The sequence below is a fragment of the Ptychodera flava genome, chromosome 15, assembly GCF_041260155.1.
Source record: "Ptychodera flava strain L36383 chromosome 15, AS_Pfla_20210202, whole genome shotgun sequence".
In the NCBI taxonomy this organism is placed as follows: Eukaryota; Metazoa; Hemichordata; class Enteropneusta; family Ptychoderidae; genus Ptychodera; species Ptychodera flava.
Window position 1 is genome coordinate 34,676,418 of NC_091942.1, and position 20,452 is coordinate 34,696,869.

General features: G+C 35.4%; 2 protein-coding genes across 4 annotated transcripts in view; one reads left to right on the plus strand and one right to left on the minus strand.

Annotated features, from left to right (window-relative positions):
• The window catches only part of LOC139151978 (uncharacterized), a 31,572-nt gene extending 25,910 nt beyond the window's left edge, over nt 1-5,662 (minus strand). The window contains exons 1-6 of one of the 3 annotated variants that reach the window (XM_070725045.1): nt 5,147-5,662; nt 4,849-4,879; nt 2,588-2,813; nt 1,669-2,158; nt 1,054-1,226; nt 358-522 (exon numbers count right to left, since the gene is read on the minus strand). In XM_070725045.1, coding sequence (XP_070581146.1) covers nt 358-522; nt 1,054-1,226; nt 1,669-2,158; nt 2,588-2,804 — 1,045 coding nt within the window. In that variant the 5' untranslated portion in view covers nt 2,805-2,813; nt 4,849-4,879; nt 5,147-5,662. Of the gene's footprint in view, nt 1-357; nt 523-1,053; nt 1,227-1,668; nt 2,159-2,587; nt 2,814-4,848; nt 5,051-5,146 lie in introns of those variants that run through there. The other 2 variants (XM_070725046.1, XM_070725044.1) reach the window with 2 other exon arrangements.
• Nucleotides 5,663-5,868: 206 nt separating this feature from the next.
• Nucleotides 5,869-20,358, plus strand: LOC139151980 (lysosomal alpha-glucosidase-like). The gene is made up of 17 exons (XM_070725049.1): nt 5,869-6,454; nt 7,379-7,536; nt 8,285-8,453; nt 8,840-8,936; nt 9,341-9,579; nt 10,095-10,226; nt 10,657-10,767; nt 11,183-11,296; nt 12,156-12,240; nt 12,610-12,727; nt 13,412-13,545; nt 14,036-14,187; nt 14,882-15,030; nt 15,614-15,755; nt 16,320-16,542; nt 17,192-17,394; nt 17,971-20,358. Exons 1-17 carry the CDS (start codon nt 6,038-6,040, stop codon nt 18,034-18,036), a joined length of 2,709 nt encoding a protein of 902 aa, XP_070581150.1. The 5' UTR covers nt 5,869-6,037; the 3' UTR covers nt 18,037-20,358.
• Nucleotides 20,359-20,452: the final 94 nt, after the last annotated feature.

Here is a 20,452-nt window from a genome sequence, read left to right on the forward strand (position 1 = left end):
AGGTAACCTGGCATCCATATTAATCATACCAACACATTAGGTGGTACTGCTAATGATGCAAGTTCTCTGTAGATATGAGAAACTTGGAACAAAATGACAGTCCTTTGGTGACTGCCATAGTGAGCCACAGATGGATGGTCAAATACTTTTCAATTTCTGCTGACACACCAAAATTAATTCCTACTCGTACACCATATACATTGTGATTAAGTTCAAATGCAGGAAAATCTTTCAAAGCTGACCGTCCTCCTCCAATTTGATGCAATGAAATACCAAATTTGTTCTTGCAAAGTCAAGTTGTTGAACTGGACAACGTAGATGCTAGAATAAAAGTACAGATTTTACAAATCAACTTACCAGCCCACCAAAAGATGACGGAATTAGTGTCTGTTCTGAGCACGTTGTTTTTACGTTCCATGTAGTTGGCCAAAGCTAGGTAATGATTTCCATTAACTTCAAAATATTCAAAATCCATGGCAGCTGTTGATGGTATAGTCTGGAATTCTCTCAATTCCACGTTGACTGAAATTGTTAAAATAAATGCAATTACAGCAAAGCCTGAGATTGTCACCATACTGAACCGAAACTAGAGTTATTTGCAGTGAATGTAGATTCATGAATTAAAATCTAGCAATGAGGGAAATTGAGAAATTTAAATGCCAGTAGAAGACTTGTGCCTTCAGATGAAATTTAACCATTTTGACATCAGCATATGAGAACCCACATAGCCTGTTCAATTAATGAAAACTTGCATATTGAAATGTGTTGTCACTTCAAGAAGACTGGAGCATGACAAGTTACAGTTAAAAAGAGTCTTGAAATGAAACTTCACATTTTCATGACATTCCCTACACTACATTACTATTCTATACTCTACAAGCATCAGAAAATTTAATAATTAAAGCCAAACTATGGTAACCAAAGCTCTCTTTACTCCATTCACTACATTCACAGATGAAAATCACTATCTTGTGTGGCAAGGCAATGACATTGAGGGCATACACAGAAGTCTGAAAGTGAAAACTTCCATACCAGAAAGCAGATCAAACTTACCTTCATCATATTGGAAAATGATACTTCCAACATCGTATGATCCACCATTGTCTTGATACTGTGCCACAGCAAAGTAGACTTGTCCATTGATGGCAAAACCACAGGCATCTTGGGCTGCGAAGGTGGTGGCCTTGGCAATTCGATCAAAGTATGTTCCTACCCACTGAAACACTCTGCAAATGTGAAATTAAAAATGTTCTGTTCCCACACTCGCCTCAGTATGAAAGTCAATGTGGCATATGGCATATGTGAAGATATGGCATGCGACAAGATACTGACTTACTGGGGAAAACAACTTCAACGTTCAAGAAAAGTGGCCTGCAGCAAGTGAGAGGAGAATACCGTAAATGTATATTGCTAATTCTCTGCCTTAACTCTGGCCTGCTGTACAATAATCGGTGTTAAAATTTACCAATTTGAAAATTAGCATCAAAATTAAGTGCTTTATATTCATTTTTCTGGATTCAAATGCTTGATCACTGCAGCTTTTTTCTTGAAAAGATTGGCGCTTCAAAAGATTTAAAATTGAGGCATGGTAGAGTACATTTATTCAGACTTGTAAATCCACATGGATAGCCAACAAATTTGTCCCGATCTGTCAACAATTTTACTTACTCAAATTTGGTTCGATACCCAGCATATCTGTCGGTTTGTTCATTGGTGATTGCTAACAGAGAGGTTCCGTCATGGTTGAAATACTCAAAATCTGTAGCCCCATTAGTTCCAAGACGCTGGACGATTGGAAACGTTTCTGGGCCATCGGCATCAAATTTGTAGATGACTGAATCTACATCAAATCTGCCTGCATCGTTCTTCTTCTGTGCAATTGCCAGGTAAACTGTACCATCAATGAAGAAGGCTTCTATGTCGGAAACGCATGATGTGACAAGGTCAAGGTCGCTATCTACAAAAGATTGGGTGCTGTTTTGATATACAAAAGCAGTTGATGAAGCCTGGCAGCTACTTCCATCGTCACTAAGACCAGCTCCAACCATAACGTATTCATCATCTTTATACGTGAAATGAGTCACAGCTGATGTGTATTTAGTGTGGAATCCGTTGGCCGGTATGATGTCATTTAGTACCCAATGAGCCACTGAGCTCTCTGCAATAAACAAAGAAATTTAAATGTAACAGGTAGGTCTGACAAGTTGAATACAATCTTATTAGATTACCAACAAAATGTTTGGAACAAAACCCAAAACTATTTTTTATAAATAATAATGGAAAAAATGTTACAAAATAGTGGTATCAGTCTGCATCCCTAATGAGTTGGAAAGATTTGGATGCTTTTGTAAAATAATTGAATAAAAAAAAAGTTAAATTTCTGAACTGTAGGGATTTTCTCAGGAGGGCAAGACAGCTGGTAGGAGACAACCTAAATCAAGGTTTTAATAGGCGTGAAATATGTACAAAATTGCATAATTAAAATTTTTCACTGAACTGTGTCAGGCAAGACAATATCTACCGGTTACAATTGGCATAGAATATAAAAATATGAGTTCATAAGTAGGAGTGAGATGAAAAAATTTACCAGCTGCCGATCTTCTCTGCCTGTGTCGGTGACTTTCATAGGAGCGATGAAGGTCAGCTTTGAAGGTATCCACTTGGTCACTCAAATAGCTGCCAAGAACTCTTTCTGTGACCTTTGACACTTCAATGGGCAGTTCAAGACCTGATGCTGCAACGGTCATCACACACAGTAATAGCAGCCTAAATACAGCTGCCATTCTTGTGTAGTTTCTCTCCATGATTTCCACCTGAATAAAAGAAAAATTTCACTATTTGCTAGAACATATGGTAAGAGTGTTTGCTTGCAACTGAACAGATTAAACTCTTAATTCAAATGAACCAGGGGATGAATAAAACCATGTGCATGAATCTGCACAGAAATATGTGTATATCTCTACGCATTTGTTCACGTACGCATTGGTTTGTATTGTACAGGCATCACCTGATCTCTTGAGTGTATCAAGTCTGCATCCTTTTAGAACCATTGTTCAAAGATTAATAAATTCTGGCAAGTTTTAAAAAAATATTTGGAAAAAAAGCCTTGATCTAACTACCTATGTCAATTTTTTCATGACAGGCAAGGTGTACAGTACAACAGTTTACCATTGAGAGAAAACTGAACTGTAGGACTGAAGAGACCAATTGATTTGATTATTATAATATCACCATAGTATCAAGTCAGGGGCATAGCATTTGTAACTACTACATTGAGACTTGCAATCTTCTAAGTTCAAGACAAAGAAAATTGTAAAGGTTTTGAATTTTTGTCATCTAGTATGGTCATAATCAACATTTAAGCCATTTCTGAAGTGACAATTTCCCCATTTGTGAAATAAAAAGTTCAAAGCTACTTTTTCATAACCCAAAGACAGACTTAAGGTGGTATGAGAAAGGCTATTTTTGCACCAATTCTTTTCTCAGAGTTAATGTCAAGTTTCAAGTGTTAGAATCAAGATATTTAGTTCAAATTTTCAGGATAACTCCCTTAGTTAATATTTTCTCCATCAAATATAAAAATTGTATATTTGCAGCTATGATTTTGAAATATGACACCAGTAAATATTAAAATTTAATTTTTCATATTTTTTTTACATATTTGAATTTAATAATAATTGGATAGTATTAATATTACAAAATTAGTGATAAATATGTTGACACTATTTATTGTAAGATTTGTACGGCAGGATTTGTAAATAAAATTTGTTTTGATGATTTTAGATGGGTTTATATATCAAAAAATTATTAAAAACTCTTTCAAATTTCAAAATGTGATTTTTCAAAAAGTACTTCAAATACAGGAAAATTGTGCCGTACAAGTCTTATCTGTAACCTTGTTAATAGGCTGTAAAAATTTCATGTCCATATCTCATTTCAAAGTTGGATTAAATTGGTATACAATTATGTAGGAAAACTGTTATTCTGTCAAAAATGTTGAAAACAAGCCATATTTGCACCCCTCTTTTGAAGTCATAGAGCAGTTTTTTTGGTTAATCTCACTTTTGACACCTCTTTGACACTCAAAGAATCTAAAAATGCATTTACAATAGCAGTCACTCACTCTGAATGCCAGCACCACCTTGTCAAACTTTCCTGAAAAACAGCAAATAATGACTTTCCCTTTTCAAACATTTTATTAAAAGCTAGGGGACCTCTACCATAGTTAATACACTAAAGACTCCCCAACTTCTTCTTATTTGGTCAGTTTTTCAGAAGTTTTAACAGGCTATAACTCTGCAATGCCTTTGTGCCCAAATGTCTAGTTTTTTTTATTCCACAGAGAATGTTGACTACTTTTATATTTTAATAGTTTTTGTTGAAATTTATAACTGACGCTCTAGCCTTCCAACCACCTTAAGTCATATGAGAAATACTAAATTTTACGGCGTATGAAGTTTTCACACACTATAGCTTTATATCACTCCCACTGTACGTGCAATGCAGAGGCATTCTATAAAGCATATGCATCCGCTTTCAATAGCAATGTGGCTTGCAGCTCTGGCAATGTTATGCAGACCAGCGACAGTATAAGCTAGTCTGCATTTCTGTAGTGTACTGTCAGTTGTGGTCTGTAATAGGCAGGGAAAGTATCAAATTTGACTGAATAAAACGCAGTAGGTGTAGCAACAAAATTATTGCATGCCTCAAAACGTGTAATTCAATTGTAACAAAGTCGCTGAATGTGGAATGCAATTTTTCAGTTACATTACAAAATGTAAAAAGTTGGAACGAGCAAAATTTGATGAGACTTCAGAATTCTCAAAAAATACCACATGAAAAACTCACCTTGAATTAAACTTGAATAGTAACCAATACGCTGAAAAAATGACACACGAAGATTACTTCATGAAGCAAAGGATTGTGAATGAAAGACGAATCTTGAAAGAAAAAATAAACGCCGGTGGAAAACACGTGTGGCGAGAAACGTTACGTCGTGCAACTTTGCGACCAGCAAGCTAGAGTGTTGTAGCCGACTAAGGAGCCTCGCTTTACGATGAACAAATTTATATTGACTGCCAGGTGTACCTAGATCCCATAATGACCAATGAAGAAGCAATGAAAATGGTAATATGCAAATTCTTACCCATTTTGTCGATCAGGTCACCCATAAGTTAGTAAAGGCGTGCTGGTACCAATCACGATAGGTAAAGGACGTTTCCAATGAAACAACTTGAACCATGCCACGTTTCTTACGTCCATACTTGAACTGAGTTGTGTTGTTGTCAAATCCCAAAACATTTCTTGATAAACTGTCATTACCATGCAATTTCATGTGACCTTTACGAGCATGATTAGTGTATTACCATGGAGCTACAAACGGAGGTATTGCTGATAGTGTACGGTGCACAGTGAGGCGGCGCCGCTCGCTCAGCCACGGTCCCTCCACAAAAGGGACCGTGGCTCAGCAGTGCGGTGCCTCGGGCGATCAGGTGGACCGCTCACTCCGAAGATCGACCGTACGTAGCTGCCTCGATAGTTCATGATTTGTAAAGTCTCTCTCTCTCATCAGCTTCGATGGTAGAGTCTTGAATCGGAGGGAGAAGACAGTTTGTTAGAAAAGTGTGAACAGCGGTGAAATCAAATGACCCGCGAACGAAGTGTCAAGTCGGGTCAAAGTTCATACAAGGTCACGATAAGGATCTGGTTTCTGGCGACATTATATGTCTTCGACATAAACATTTATAGTACCTAGAAACTGGATGAAATCGAGCCATCATGTTGAGCAAGTTATATCGAGAGACTGGACTAATGCATGGTTTTGGTGACGATGGGTCATGAGGGGTCACAGCAAATGTAACCGCATCACATGATCTGTCAGTCACCTGACATAAACTCGTACTGGTACAGGGGTGCGGACAGGACACGGACCGCAGGGTGCTTTCCTTCAACTGTCCTTTACTATGAGTGCTTTTATGTCATTTATCTATTCTATAACAAATTGAAAACTTGTAGGCTGTGAAAATATATAGGTAAAATGGGTAGAAGGAAACAGCATCCAACCAAACGAATAGCGTTGCCTCTGGTAATGCTACTACTGACACTCAAGATAGGCCTGTCACAAAAATGCACTGTCGATGAAAAGTTACGATTTGACTGTTATCCAGAAGACGGAGGCACTCAACAGACTTGTGAAGAAAGAGGCTGCTGCTGGAGAGTTCCCAAAGGGCGTCAAAACATCACTTCTCTGAATAGCCGTGAACTTCCGCCTTTGGATATTCCGTACTGCTACTATCCCAGTGATTTTCCTACCTACAGTTTGACTAATCGAAGGAGTACCGACTACGGCTATACGGCGGATTTAAAGAGATCAACGAAGAGTTATTATCCGAATGATATAATGCAGTTGAAAATTGACGTTTATATGGAGACAGAAACAAGAGTACACTTCAAGGTATTAACTGCTATTACTAACATTATCAGTCTCTTTGTGTGATGTGTGTTCAGCGATAAGATGAGAGTAGAATAATACAACAATTTGATGTGACTGTATTTTTATAAATCTAATACGCAATTTCCTAAATGAATATGAACATATTCATTTATGTAAAGTATATTAATGAATAATGTTTGAATATTCAAATAGACTGATAATGTTATTATCAATTCAGAATATTCAATGGACTAAAGTTTAGCATTATTAATTTTGATAGCTCCCATGTTATTTATCCATTGATTGTTTATGTAAAGCTTACAGTCACAAACGCAAATATCCTCAACACCACTGCTATTAGCTTACAAGGGGCTAGATTTTGTCAACCAGGCAATTCAGAAAAAAATATTTGCAGAGTACTCGCTCCATTTCAAAAAATTGATTTAGGAAGTGCAAACAAACATCCCAAATGATTTGACTCCAAATTTGTAAAGATTTACATTTATGCAGTTGCCATGGAGCCTGTATAAAAATAGAGCTGCAGTTGTAGGTTTGTTACTAAATATAGCTGTACACGCGTAACTTGGACACTGCTACCAGAAATTCAGACGAATTCTGTAAGTATTGCATTCAGGATGTTGGTGCTTGTAGTCAATATACAGTATGTCTTTTCTGATGTCCATCATAATTTTGGCAGTCACATATGAAGTTCTGTTGTTATTGCATGCATAATTTCCAAAATGTAATCCAAATTTGTGGACAAATATTTATTTTTGCATATTAATGAGAGAACAATGATACCATATGTGAACAGCCCTATTTTGCTGAAAATAAACACATATTTGTGGTTCCAGGATATATAAACTGAAAGTGACAGCTTTCAGTTTCATACAAGCAGTTTCATTCTATGTGATTGTGCAGTACGTCTGTTATTTTATTCTCTAGATTTACGACCCGTCCATAAAACGATATGAAGTACCAATAGAGACACCAAAAGTAACCAAGAAAGTTTCCCAACCAAAATATGAAGTTGATCTACAAGAAAAACCGTTTAGTATTAGAGTTGCAAGATTTGACCCAGGTCAAGGAATGAATGATACTATGTAAGTACAGGAATGGTCTTACACCATGGTAACAACTCTGTGTCAATGTTCTCATAAAAGTCATATAGTGAATGCTTAGAAAGTGAAGGATTCAAACTTTTGAAACTTTCTTCAAGGAAACTTTGATGAATTCTCCTTTGAAATAAAAAATAAAAATCAGGAGATCACTACGCGAATTATGGTGCTAGAGAAACAAACTTAATGAGTTTATTGATTATGATATTTAGATTAGTTTTTCTACTAGTTTTCATTTTCACAAAAAATAAGGCGATGAAAACTACACTATACTAAGCTTGAAACTGTGTGCACACCGACAGCATACCAGTTTTGTAAAAATTGAAGAGTTCAGATATCTGCCTTGTGCCACATTCTACCTGTAGTGGAAATGCAGAACCAGAGCATATTCACAGCTTACATGCTACTTTTATTAAACTGAGGGCTAACTCTCCATTCAACCTATCATTATTGAATAATCTTTCTACTGAACACTGCAAGTATCTGTTAAGCCAATATGATCAAGATGACAATCAACACAATGGTTTGAATGCTTGTCTAGATTGAAAAATGCACTTTATCTATGAAATCAGTTGATCTTGACGTAATAGCAGAAAGTTGTGTTTTTTAGCTCAACTAGATCAACATATTGAAATTTGCCAAATTTCAATAAGTTAAACTGAATATGCCACAAAGACAATTTGAATTGTCCTAATTCTGTCAGTGATGTTTTTCTTCACAACATTTATTGCAGATTCAACACAAATATTAGCACATCGTTCATATACACGGATCAGTTCATTCAGCTATCTTCATTCTTGCCAACGCTGTACATCTATGGACTAGGTGAGCACCGTGGTAGTTTTCTTCATGACGTCAACTGGACAAGATACACAATGTGGGCACGGGACAAACCTCCAGAGGTAAGCTGTCATTTTATTTTTTTTACAAAAAATAGATTGGGGGGCGGAATTTGCTTGGTACATGAGAACAAATAATCTGTAAGCTACCCCTCAACAATGACAATACTGAGAGAAAAAAGCTGAAATAGCTGCAATCAGATTACAGAATAAAAACAGTCACTGTTGATGTTTTCATGGCTCTCCGCTTTTGTCCTTACAAAGAGAGAAATTGTCATTACCGGTAATGCAGTTTCTCTGACTTTGGTGTGTAAGTTTTATCAAATGGTTACTTTGTGTTCACATTGAAGTCAAAGTCTTCAGTCGTCATTATTTTTCTATGTAATAGTCAAATAAATCTCACGTAGTGACTGCTAAATTCAATTTTCCATCCATATGTCTTTCAACAGGAACATGTGAACTTGTATGGCTCACATCCATTTTACTTAGCAGTGGAACCAAATGGTTATTCCCATGGTGTCTTCTTACTAAATAGCAATGCAATGGGTGAGTATTACTACACAGTGAATGCTTTATGAAACAAACAGACTGTTTTGCATTATTATCATTTATGATTAATCATTTATATATTTATAACTACTTACATGTACATCTATAACTCTATACACTGTATTTGGCGATGAAGTGGAATGAAGATTTAAAATCTGACTTTCACTTTGTGTCAAATAAAGAACGGTTTCATAATTATGCAAATAAGGTAGAAATATGCAAAGGATATAAACAGACATTGCAGAAAGCCATTTAATATTGCAGACAATCACAATAAAGACTTTGGGTGTATTTAGTTAGTCTCATAACTTCTTTAAGTTTCAACATCCAACTTCCCCGTTTTGCTTGGCCAGCCCTAATAGTTGTCAATTATCTCTCACTTATCTGCGTTTGACTGACAGATGTCATACTGCAACCAACACCAGCCATCACATACAGAACAATTGGAGGAATTCTAGATTTCTATGTCTTCCTTGGACCAAGTCCGGAACAAGTTATCCAGCAATATTCTGAGGTTATTGGACGTCCATTTATGCCACCGTACTGGAGTTTAGGATTCCATCTGTGCAGATGGGGATACAACAGTGCCAATAGGACCATGGAAATTGTCAAGAAAATGAGATTGTATGAAATCCCACAGGTATGTTCTATCATAATAGTATTTTTCAAGCAGTGATGGTTCATTGTGATGGACGTAAAATTTTGATCAAGTCTCTCAGTTAGACAGGAGAAAGACACTCTTCAAGTAGAACATGGCTTTCTAGAAGCTGGGCGCAAATAGAGATTTACAATTCAGTCTGAGAGTACACTGTCACATACTGTGTACACATCTCCTGGGTCAATTGTTTTATTTGTGGGACTAGGTGACACAACTATCCTGTAGAGAGCACACGAGAATTAAAAAACAGGAAATGATGGTTCAATGTGACCAAATAATGAATAAAAATAATTGATTCTATAAAAATATGATTGTGTACTTCATGTGTCATTTAACTCATTCACCCCCATTCTCTGTAGATAGGTCTATGATAACAATGTATAACTATGGATTTGACCAAGCCATGATGGTGAAAAGTTTGGATGACCAGATCACAAAATTTAAAATTTGATGTCTTCTTTATGAGTTTATTATATGAAATGTGAATCTCATTGCAGGACACTCAATGGAATGATATAGATTACATGGATAATCATTTGGACTGGACTTACGACAAGACAAACTTTGCAGAATTGGGCGATTTAGTGAAAGACCTACATGCTCATGGTCAACATTACATCAACATAGTAGTAAGTAAACACTGGCAGTGGTGTGTTAATGCATCAGCTTGACTCAAACATTACTTACATTACAGCATCAGCTTGACTCCAAGATCACTACATAAGACTTCTGAGCTCAGAATTATGATTAATTGCACACTAATGCAATTGAAACCAAAAGCAGAGGGAAAGTGATATTTCAAATCAGACCTGCATCACTATAGTATTGTAAGTGAATTAAGACAGGCTTAATTGCTTGTTACAAAAGAACTGATGACCAGAATTGTTGTTATCAATGTATTTTGTTATCGTTTTCCAGAATCTTAATTCTTGCAAACTCCAAAAAAGCAGCAAAGATTTGTTACTTATTGCATGTGAGGTGATATCAGAGATTTATCACATACATCCAACCAGTTGATATGAAGTGTATTAAACTTTTCACATTGTCTGTATCTCCAAGGATCCAGCTATCAGCAATAAACAACCCAAAGGATCGTACCAACCCTATGATGATGGAATTGCCATGAAAGTGTTTATAACTTTTGACAATGGCACTGTTGTCAGAGGATCAGTATGTATATAATGTTGAGAATCAGATATAATATATAAGAATATTATAACAATGATCATAAATTGCTTACAGAAGATGTAAGTGCAGCCATATGACAGGGTTGCATTTTCACACTCATTTGACCAAAATGAGTTTAGCTATCATTTGGAAGTGAGTTCTGACTTAATGACATGGATGTCACTTGTCAGTTGTTGTAGTGCTACACTGAACAACTAAAAGTGAATTTCAAAATGACAGTTTGTTTGTCGTTTGATTACCATATAATAGCACTATTGTTTAAATTAGTAGTGTGTAGATTTCAATGATGCATTATCAATGTCAGCAGCATCTGTCAGTTACTGTTGTTGTATAATATTCTACTGCACTCACAGATCATCATGTCATTACCGTGACACCAACATGTTATATATTGTAGGTATGGCCTGGAGAGACTGTCTTTCCTGACTTCACAAATCCCACAACAAAACAATGGTGGCAGAAACAAGCCAAGATCTATCATGACCAAATCCCATTTGATGGAATGTGGATTGTAAGTACATGTAATAATTGAGGACTGCAGTCAAGTCTGTATGTTTGTGAGTGGTAACATTCTAGTGTGACTGTACGTCGTATGTGACAATGTGACATAATGCCATGTCTTTTATTATTCATAAGCCAACTGTTGATTATTATGTGTGAGACCATGTATATCTGTCTGTCTTTTCACTAAATGTAAAAAAAGCAGTCTCAGATTGTCATCAAAAGAAGCCTAGTAGTTGATGGTACTTGCTGCCTCAGATCTTTCTTACCCCTCTTCAAAATCAAAAATATTAGCCTTGCTTGACCCAACATAATACCAAGTGATCAATAAAACCACGGAAAATCTGGTCATGTTACACAATATGAAACAAAACCAAATGACAAAATGACATGATCACACATCATCACAGTTTTACAAGTCACATCCATATGTGACACATCCTGCAGTGTTTTGTTCCCATAAACAATCCAAACAGAAAGAATGTATGCATGAAAATGACTTTCAAACCACAAAATGTTAATGGTCTTATCTGTAAAAGCTTTTACAGTTTGATGTTTCACTTACAAATCCTCAACGAAACTCTTACCCTAACTGCAGTCAAACCAAATTGTGCATTCTCCTGCAACAACTTAAGTGGTCAAATTACATTAGACTAAGACAAGTTTTTTAAAGATAATTGCTATAGACCTCTGCTGTGAATAGTTATGCTATAAATGGCTCAAAACCAGGAGTTGCTACCATAATGTACACCTTTTTTAAACATTGAAAAATCTCACAGAACTTCACATAAAGTTACAGTTACTTTTTAGTTGTAAAATGTATTTCTAGAAACTTTGCAAGTGACACTTCTATAAACATTTCTTGATAGGACATGAATGAGCCTTCAAATTTTGTGGACGGCTCTCCTGATGGTTGCCCTGACAACAACTATGAGAATCCACCGTATGTTCCAGGTAATGCTCTTTTAGTTTCATATTATCAAGCTCAGGGACACTTCTCAGACCTCCACCTTCTTTAAACAATGAAGTTTTATATTTTTTTGATACTTTGTTTAAAAAAAGGTAAACCATTCTCTTTCTAAATCGGATATTGAAATGAAGGGTTACTTTACAAATTGTGTTGATTAAAAAAGCAAATTACCACAATTTACCACAAATTAACTGAATCTTGAAAGTCAATCTAGCCATCAATAATTGATCAACTCTATGATGATGGTGACTGGTGGGTTACCAACCTGATCATCTCAAGCTCTATAATATTGCAGATGGTTTGCCAACATTAACAACTTCATAACTTATTGTTTTATGTTCTGAAAACAATAGATGTTCTAGATGACAAGCTCAGTGCCAAGACCATCTGTGCATCATCCAAACAATACTGGTCAATGCATTACAATGTTCATAATCTCTATGGATTGTCTGAGATGATTGCTTCACATGAGTAAGTTTCTGCCTTTTAATTTATTGTCATAAATTGATGATGAAAGCTGTCATTTTGATTACTGTCTAAGTATGCCAGCTTTTCGTTCAATATTGACAAAGTCTTATACTGGTAATAGCCGTTTCAGGCTCTGGACACTCAGGAATGTACAATTTTGTTCAAAAGATAAACAGTTTTGAAACAAAAGCCACGGAAAATCAGTTTTGGAGTTTAAAAAAGAGTATGTGTTAGTACTACTGTGATATGACCAGAAATAGACAGTTTGGTTGTTGGTATGCACTCCAAGCAGTGTCTTAGATTTTCATTGTATCCTCTGTATGCTGTTAAACAATGAATTCTTTCTCAAATATTGTAATACAAAAAGATTGCATTTTTGGAAATGGCTTGACATAATTTTCTGCAAACTTTCTCCCATGGTTGAATAATAAGGTAGACTGAACATAATTTGAAATGACTATTGAAGAAGTGAAAACCAGATACAGGTGCATATCTTATACTTATTGAACTTAGTGAATGGAAAAAATTCATCCACATTTGCAACTTTCCTGACAAGATTTATGGAAATATCGTTACTCTGGAGGGAACAATCCTCAGATACCCATCTTTTGGTGACAAGGGTGTGTGCAATTTGATAATACTCAGTACATTACTACCTGAAATGTTACTTCTTTCATATTAAACCAGTGCCCTTGTCAGCCTCCGAGGAACCAGACCTTTTGTCATCTCCAGATCTACATTCCCTAGTGCTGGCAAATATGGCGGACATTGGCTGGGTGATAATGACAGCCAATGGAAGGATATGTACTACTCCATTCCGGGTAAATATATGTCAGATAAAACTTGTTAATAAATGAAATCCAGAATTCAACTTTTGTACCTTTGTACAAACAAAACCAAATGCATGAATGTTTACAAGGTGCATTTCAAGTTATATTTTTTTTTAACCGCTTTATATTATAGCATGACTTCTTTGATGGGCATTTTCCAAAGAACACTGCAGAAGTCGGAGTGCAATATTTTATTTCTAAGCAGGTCTGTTAAAGTACAGGAAAACTTTCACAAGATATAACGGACATACATGTGACTGTGTAATTAATACAATAAAATCAAATTTGGTTGACCCTTGAAATTCTAGCATTACTGCACAGTGGTTTTGATTCAAATATTTAAAATTGCACATTAGATTAACATTTGGTATGTTCAATATTTCACCCCAGAAACTTATCAATATTTACATTTCATACTTAACAAATCCTTACATTCAGTGTGTTCATCTTCTCTATCCATGGCTGTGTGTTGTTCTGACAGGTATATTGAATTTCAACATGTATGGTATTCCAATGGTTGGAGCTGATATCTGTGGTTTCAATAGCAATACCACACCACAGCTGTGTCAACGATGGCAGCAACTGGGTGCTTTCTATCCATTCTCCAGAAATCACAATACTCTGAATTCTATTGTGAGTAAAAGGCGGCCATAATAATTCAATGTTGCTTCTATTGAATCAGGATGTCAAAAGTTAATTGTGCAATATTGTCTCAGACAAACTGAAATCCAGAGTACGATGCAAATAAAAAAGGTTTTGCAGTATTTGAAAGGAAACACTGTTCCCATCATCACTTTACGCTGTCTATGATTTGATTTTGTCATTCATGAAGATGGTTTGAATGCTCTAGTGGCAAATATGACCTCAAAATGCATTTTATCATTTGTATTCAAACTCTACAATAATCTTATTGTCCTGATTATTATTACTGTTACAGTAATGACTTTTCTACAAATTATCTGACATTCTACAGTAGTCTGAGCACTTCAAGTACTTTTCAATTCACCAGACTATTTTCCAAATACATGTAGTAAAGTTATTTACAAGATATTCAGAGTTGAAATATTTAGTAGGATGCATTGTTGTAGCTGACAGAACAAATGGCACATCATCTTCGGAGTTGGCTATTGAAGTAGCATCACCAATTTTAAACTGCAGAACAGAAATGACACTCTTTTAGACTTTAGACTTGTTTCACATGATTTTTAAGTAAGTGTCGCACATCAAAATCTCCCAAGATATTACTTTGCAGCCAACACCAAACACTGGTCCAACGCTTGTAAAGGGTTCAATTTCAAATGTAAATATTTTAATGTTGTTTATTTAGGATCAAGATCCAACTCAGTTTGACTATGAAGTCCGGAGTTCAATAGCTGAAATACTGAAAGTCAGATACTCTTTGCTGCCATACTTGTACCTTTTATTTCACAAAAGCCATATCTCCGGAACCACTATAGCAAGGCCACTGATGTTTGAGTGAGTCAGTTTATCAGAACATCAAACATTACAATTATTTATATTGACATGTATTACTATTTTGTTCTAATGGATGTTATCATCTAAAAGTTTTGGATCCAGTTGCTTGATAGTGTGGTCAGCCTGTCAGTTATTTCATATCTACAGATACGTAGTTTGATATTTGTATTACATGCATGACTGGAGGTATTGCTCTATTTCTGTGTGGCATTTGCACCAAACAGCCATAGTAGCCAATGCAGTTTTCAATTGATAAAAACATCCATCTGTCAAAATCAAAGTTATTGTGATAATGATAATATTTCTACAACCCAGTATGTCCTTGCATAGCATTTGCAGACATTGCTGTATGTATAATGATATACAACAGAATGCAAAGTTATTATATTTGTTACCTTTTCTTACATCAAAAGAAAAGAAAAAAGTTTATGGCAAAATGTATCGGTGATGCAACACATAAGTTTTGGAAGTAACCCTTAACTGCTCTCAAAGCTCCGGGGGTGCTTTTGAGTCTTGCTTAATTTAACTCTTTCTCTTTCAAAGACGCATCATATTTATATGCTGCCTTTTCTTGTTTCTCTAGATTTAGCATGGACAAGAACACATACTCAATTGACAAGCAATTCCTATGGGGCTCTGCATTGTTGATCTCACCAGTACTTGACCAAGATGCAACCAGTGTACAGGCATACTTTCCAGATGATAGGTGGTATGACTTTTACACGGTAAGTTATGACAACTATACATATTGAGTGAAACAATTTCTGGTACATTATGCCAGTGTCATCATGACAGGAAATTTTAGTGAATTGATATGTGAAGTGAATTGACATGTGAAATATTTTGCCTTAGGCTTAGATGGTGAAAGGATGATACTTGCATAGCAGAAGCAATGCTACAGTGACACACTGCTAATTAAAGAAAGTTAGTTTTTTATGGCTGATGTAAAGACTTTCTGGATGTTCCAACCATAGTTACTTGTGTAGCACAGGAACAGTAGTGCGCCCTCAATGCTACAGTGACACACTGCTAATTGAAGAAAGTTTGTTTTTATGGCTGATACAAAGAATTTCTAGAACTTCTGAAATTGACTTAAAAAAGTGTGAGTTAGAGGACAAACTGCTTGACATATACCGGATACATCATACAGTGTAATCAGAATAGAACCTCAAGTTTGCAGGAGCACAGTAATGATATTCACAAAAGTACAGATCAGGGGTAAATCGTATTTAACAACATTTCAAAAATGCCATTTAACAAGAATATCATACTCTTTCTTCGCATTGTAGGGTGACATTGTAACCAATACATCAAGCCAAGGCAAATACATCACTCTAGATGCTCCTACAGATAAACTAAATCTTCACGTACGAGCAGGTCACATCCTTCCCATGCAGGACCCTGCCTTGACCACAACAGCCAGTAGGCAAAACAAATTTGCGTTGCTTGTAGCACCAACCATGGATGGTGTTGCTAATGGAGAGTTGTTCTGGGATGATGGAGAAACTATTGGTAAGATTTTAAAGAGATTAATCAGAGAAATCTCATTAAAGTTTATATGAAATGTATCATGGCAAGTGTTTCATGTGAATTCTATGAAATATGAGTTATTTACTGGTGATGATATGAGTTATGTAACAGGCAAATCATAGGCATTTTAACAGCAGATATTAAACTATATATGCATGTTTTGGAATAACAAATACTTTCTTTGTATCATGCACTTTTGTCTTTATAAAGAGTCGCTTTTCAAAATAGTTCATTTCATGTGAAGTTGTATTTCAGTAATATCCAAAAGACAGGGCCTGCAATCACCTCAATCACCAAATGAAAAATGACATATTTTACTGAAATTGATGATAAATAAATAGAATTTACTAACAGCAGTCACAAGTGGTCATCAAATCAAAGCATTTACACTTTCATCTTGTTACAAAGACTGATCAGTTGAGGTAACATTAATGAAGTACAGTATTTACTCCGATATTACTGGACTAAGCTAATGTGATGAGAGATAACGTTGAACTTATGTCCCTTATCTTTGTGTTGGTGACCTAAAGATTGTCAAGTTTTGTCACAAATCTGTGTTGTTCAAAAGAAAATTACTGTCCATTCCAAGTATTCGTCAATCATTGTGGACATACCATATCTGTTACTACAGGAACATATGAGAAGGGCTTGTTCACTTCAATCAAGTTTTCCATGGTTGGGAATAAAATCACTTCACGTATTGTGAAGGATGGTTATCCAGGCTCAGACAAGATGATGCTGGGTACTGTCACAATCTTCAATGTTGTACCAGCTCCAAAAAGTGTCAGAGTCAATGGTCAGGAAACTTCCAATACATACGACTTCATCCACAAGGTATGGTCAATATAGCGAACTACTTATTTGCAAACTTTAACGTTGTAGTCATGCACAAATTGTGTGATATATGTTTTTTAGCCAGAGCAATATCAGGTTTTGTGAAAGAATATGCATTGAATTATAAGACAATGAGTACAGCATCTGCCCCAGAGAGAAGTTGACAAAATGGCTAGCAGACCCCAACTGGAGCATATGAAGTTGAAATTGTTGTTGATGGACATGTGGGTATGAGCTACATGTAGTCATGAGTTGTATGTGCATGTTTTTCCTTCTGCTCTGTAATAGTATCAAAAGTCAGTGCTCATTAAAGTACTGTATGCAGCACCATATTGTTGTCATAGAACCTAGCATCAAATATAATGTTGAACTATCCCACAGCACAAATTAGTGACTTCAAAGTTAGCATCAAGCTGGAATCACAAAAGACATTAATTTCATCCAGTGTCTGTAACAAGTTCATAATGACACTTACCGGTACTCATATTTTCAAACTGATGAACTCAAGACAATTATCTGGTAATTGGTTAAAACATGGACATGTGATATAATAAGTGGTTTTTTTTCTTATTGCAGGTCTTGACAGTTCAATACATGTCACTACCACTGACAAAATCCTTTGTCATTGACTGGTCGTACTAGATGCAGAGAACATACCTGTAGATGTAACATCAATGCAGTTACATGATACATAGTCAGTGATCAAGTCAGTGTGTGGTGCTAACCTAGAAGCAATAAACTATGGATGATGTTTGACATCCATAGAGATTTCAAATGTTTTGGTAACACTGCATGAGGACAGTGGCAGCTGTAATTTAGTTTGGCAAGTAGATACTGCAGATGAGCAACTTTTTGCATATTGATTTATGTGTTCATCAATTTCAGACAACATTGATGTAATGATGATGTCTAACATCTTTAATGTCACATGATCACATCATAGAAACAAATTATGTCAGTAGTCACTGAATTTAAATTGGTTTTACGTTATTCTTATGGACATGCTTGGTTCAAAACCAGTTTTGTTCATTAGCCATCTTTTTATGCATATGATTCAAATATTGATTGATTTCAAACAATCCAGTGTAGTAGTTACAGAACATATTCAATATATTTTAGATGTTGTTCAAGCATATTATTTACATTTTCTTTAAAATATCACAGACTAAAGCTGGAAAAGTCAGTTATAGAGATATGAGTTATCAGGGTACTGCTAAGTTTTGACTTAAACTACTTAAGGCTGTAAACTGTTTGTAAACTGCCGTCCTGATATATCATGGTTTACACATAACTATTTCCCAGGATATATTAGAGAGATGGCACACAATAAAGTACAAGACAGTGATAGATAAAATGTGGATGGCTAACATATAAATTCAGTACAAAATTATAAGAGGATTGAAACAGCTTCAAGAACAAAGACAAAATCATCGTTACTTGCATGCGGTTTTATCAAGTTTTTATTGCATGGCCAATTGAAAGAGATCTTGATATCTGTTGTGAATTTAGGGTGAAAAGTGTGAAGAAATCAGCGTTACGGATTGTGACATATGAGCAATGTTTCTTTCTTTTGAAGTGGAGGACTGGGCGTCAATAGTTTAGAAATGATTTGTTAAAACAGTACTGTGATTGCTGATAGGCAAAGGCAAACACAATTCAAATGATTTTTTGAAAAATTATGTAATTATATATTTTTCCCAAAATCGTTAGTCCCAACAATAGACTTTGTGCCGGAAGGCAGGTGACAATTTACCTGATATCAGGACAGCAAATGGTCTCCTGCCTGGAGAATACATATTCCCTTGTTTGGGCTGTTTTCATTACATGTTTCTTTTACATAATTGCCACTGCAAATTTTTGGTTTATACGCAAATGAAAATTACATACTTTTTTCAATTACAGACAAAACATAAAAAATAGAACAATTTTCATCATCGAACCGTGCATGAATGTTGTTTATCCATTTTTGTTGCATAATTTTGTAAAAAAAAAATAAATTCCCAATGTCAATCAATGTAATTTGATTATTTTTAATTCCTGAAGTTATCAAGTTCAAAATAGTTCTGGTCACGTTCAGTCAAATGAGGCACATGATGTTCAATATAGGAGGCACGTAATAAATAGTTTCATTAAATTGAACCTCATGGTGGGATGGTCATGTATTATTTTGCCATCCAAGTTCAAAGTTTGTAAGTCACTTGTTTACTGCTTCGTGCTGAAACAACATTTTTTTTAAAAGTTGAATACAATTATAATTTTGGTATTCTTTACACAGCAATCCAACTGAAGCTGGCAACGAGTTTTGCAAATTTTTGTTTTTAGCTTTACAATGACCAGTAGTCTGAAAGATTTCCATAATGTTCAAAATTGCCAGTATTTTACGATTTGGTAAATTATTTTTGGTGGCTGTACTTGTTTTTTACAAGTTGTTTACACTTTATTACTGTAAGTGTATCTATTACAAGGTTGAAGTTCACAATATCCAGAAGCATGGTATTTGAACATGAATGTTGTTAGTGAAGTTAAGCGAATATCTACTGGCACAAATCTGCTATTACCAGTGATTTCTTTTTAGTTTTGGCAACAGGATTGCATACATGAAACATAATATTGGGCAACCACCATTTTCACATTGTTTAAGATACAGTATACTGGAAACATTGCACATTTTTCCCAGCAATGTACAATAACTGTTTACTTAATTTGCAGTTTGGGAATGGGTATTGCTATCATTTTCACTGGCATGGGACACAAACTTGCATGGGTGATGGTATTGCCGATGCGCTCACAGAATCTCTGAATCAAATGTGGCTAAAAAGGTTTAAAAAGGAAAATAGTGAGTCGTGAGTTATTACTCAGTTTCTTTGGTCTGTGAAAGTGAAACTGCTATCAGTTTGAAGATATGGACCAGAGTTTGTATGATGTATTTGTATGAAATAAAGAATACAACAGTGCATGTGAAAATACTATTTTTGTATAAGTTGATGTCAAGGGGAGTTAAAGATGATGCTGACATACCCTACAAGAAAATATTTTGAATTCAAACAATTATCAATGA